At 44.7% G+C, this 2,797-nt stretch overlaps 1 protein-coding gene across 1 annotated transcript in view; it reads right to left on the bottom strand.

Annotated features, from left to right (window-relative positions):
• The window catches only part of LOC103597112 (leucine-rich repeat-containing protein PRAME-like), a 4,885-nt gene extending 2,445 nt beyond the window's left edge, over window positions 1–2,440 (bottom strand). Inside the window, exons 1-3 of the mRNA XM_008580908.1 lie at window positions 2,151–2,440; window positions 1,924–1,996; window positions 596–1,083 (exon numbers count right to left, since the gene is read on the bottom strand). Of these exons, the coding sequence (XP_008579130.1) occupies window positions 596–1,083; window positions 1,924–1,996; window positions 2,151–2,440 (851 nt within the window). The remainder of the gene's footprint in view (window positions 1–595; window positions 1,084–1,923; window positions 1,997–2,150) is intronic.
• Between the last annotated feature and the right edge of the window lie 357 nt (window positions 2,441–2,797).

The raw sequence follows: 2,797 nt of genomic DNA, 5'->3' as shown, positions 1-2,797 counted from the left end.
CTGATGATCCCAGTCTCAATGCCCATGTCCTTTTTCCATGTAATCATACCCAGGAGGCAAATCTATTAACAGTATCCCCAGTCCCTTCTGTTCCATAATCAACACTGTCAGATATTAGAGTCCTTAAGGTGACCCCAAATGTTCCACCAACAGCCTCACAGAGATNTCGATTCAGGGCCTATCGCTTGGGTAAAATACAGGAGCAAAATGATCTGACAGTATTAACTATTCTGGCCAGACCATGATGAGGTGCATCAGTGCTACAGCATAAAACATTTCCCCATCTAAAGGTCTCCCCTTCCTCCCTTAAAGGCTGTAAACTCCAACGGGAGAAGGACTGTGTCTTTTTCACCAATGTATCTACAGACTTATCATGGTGTCTGCATATGGTCCAGTGACTGACTGAATGAATGAATGATCACACCTTATTTTTCTAGTTTCTCTAGCATGGCCAGTTTCATACTCCCAGCAGTACCCATATTGAGGTGGAAGGAGGAATGGATTACAAGGAGAGTCGGAATATCCAAGAATGGTTGCTCTCCTGTCTTAACAACGGGGTGGTTCAGGGAACCCAGGTCTTTCCCCAACTCCTCACCTGAGCAGTTCATGAAGCGGATGCGTGCGGCAGGAAGACAAACGGATCTGCTGAAGGGTGTTCATCTGCCTAAGACGGGTGAGAACAGTCCCAAAGCTTCTCCTCATACAAGATGTAAAAGTGATGTGAGACATACTAAGGCTGTGGAGGTGGGTCATCTGAGACAAAAGGGTGGTGACTTGACTCAGATAAATCTCATTCACTTTAAGGTGACCAATGCATCCCATATTCAGAAGCTGCAGGATGTGTTCGTGGGCAAGCCTTCCATCAATTTGCAAATCTCTGCAGCAGAGGTGCAAGGACCCAAAGCTCTGCTGTACTTTATTCCGAAGTAAAGAAAGAAATCGCCCTGTTCTCAAGGTACCATCTAGGGAAATGTCCACTAATAATTCCACAGGTTCCCTGGATGACTGAGGCTCAGACTCCGAATTTACAATTCCGAGGCACCGAACTCTGTGTTGGGCTTCTTCTTGTTTCATGATAGAGTGCTGAGAGTGAACACATGAACGAAAACAGAAAGGGAATGTGGGGCTGATCTCAGAGCGTAATAACTTCGTATAGCATACATTATACGAAGTTATACGATAGATTCAATGAGATTGTGGTAAAAGGGATGTGAGACAAACTAAGGCTGTGGAGGTGGGTCATCTGAGCCAAAAGGGTGGTGACTTGACTCAGATAAATCTCATTCACTTTAAGGTGACCAATGCATCCCATATTCAGAAGCTGCAGGATGTGTTCGTGGGCAAGCCTTCCATGAATTTGCAAAGCTCTGCAGCAGAGGTGCAAGGACCCAAAGCTCTGCTGTACTTTATTCCGAAGTAAAGAAAGAAATCGCCCTGTTCTCAAGGTACCATCTAGGGAAATGTCCACTAATAATTCCACAGGTTTCCTGGATGACTGAGGCTCAGAGTCCGAATTTACAAGTTCGAGGCACCGAACTCTGTTTTGGGCTTCTTCTAGTTTCATGATAGAGTGCTGAGAGTGAAGACATGAACGAAAACAGAAAGGGAATGTGGTGCTGATCTCAGAGCATGTGGTCCTGCAGCCTGGGTCCTGCCTTAAATCTAGAATCCTCAGTATTTGCCCCCTGTAAGGAGAGGAGGAGACAGAATATCTGAGAGGTAGCTGATTTTAATACAACCCAGCAGGATCAATGATGGGAAGCTGAAACAAAATCCCTTTATCCCTGGTCTTCACTCCATACACCATTTACCAAGAAGGCCTTTTCCATAAAAATTTAGCACCTTTCTTTCTTTTCCCCATCTTTTCTTCTCTCCTGATGATCCCAGTCTCAATGCCCATGTCCTTTTTCCATGTAATCATACCCAGGAGGCAAATCTATTAACAGTATCCTCAATCCCTTCTGCTCCATAATGAACTCTGTCAGATATTAGAGTCCTTAAGGTGACCCCAAATGTTCCACCAACAGCCTCACAGAGATCCTCAGCATTCACCATCAATGACCTTTGAAAGACTGTTCGGCCCTCTCCTTCCCCAGGCTCCAGCATACCCTCCTGCTGACTCACTATGTCTCTATTATACATAGTCTTACCAAGAAGAAGAGTCCCGGGCAGGCAGGATCTGCAGACCGTCAATCATAGCTTCGAAATTGTCATATTGTGACTCCCGTACACTCAATGTCCCGATGTGGAGACAGGGAAAGGGCCAAATCCTCACCATTGCCTTCAGTACCTTCTTATGACCGCCCAAGAAGGCGGCAGTGAACAACGGAGCAAACAAGCCGCTCGGGAGCTCTTCAAGGGCATGGATAGCTGCACGCTCATTACTCAGTAGACCTCGTGCAGCAAGCGCTAGTAGTGTGGCTGGGGCGTTTTTGTCCATCTTTATGCACCTGCTTCAGAGTGAAGAATATTTAGAAATCCTGAGAAGACATCCACAGTCCCCTTTTGCCACCAACGTTAGCAGTGGACAAAATACTTATTGAATAAATACTTGGGTAATTCAGAAAGTTCAAGAAAAGATTCATATTATCTTTTAATTCTGTATTTCCATGAACTTTTTGAAGTACCCTCCTATATGGTGAATCAGGCAGCTACCTCAGGAGACCTCCACTATAGACATAGAATAGGAATAGACTTGAGTATATGTATAAGTGTTTATGTTTGTGTATGCCTTCATACATATACATATTGACATAAGATAAAATGTCAGTAGAAATCAGGGGTAAGTGAGCAGAAG

The sequence above is a fragment of the Galeopterus variegatus genome, unplaced genomic scaffold, assembly GCF_000696425.1.
Source record: "Galeopterus variegatus unplaced genomic scaffold, G_variegatus-3.0.2 Scaffold2201, whole genome shotgun sequence".
Lineage (NCBI taxonomy): Eukaryota > Metazoa > Chordata > Mammalia > Dermoptera > Cynocephalidae > Galeopterus > Galeopterus variegatus.
This window is presented reverse-complemented; position numbering and strand designations above follow the sequence as displayed.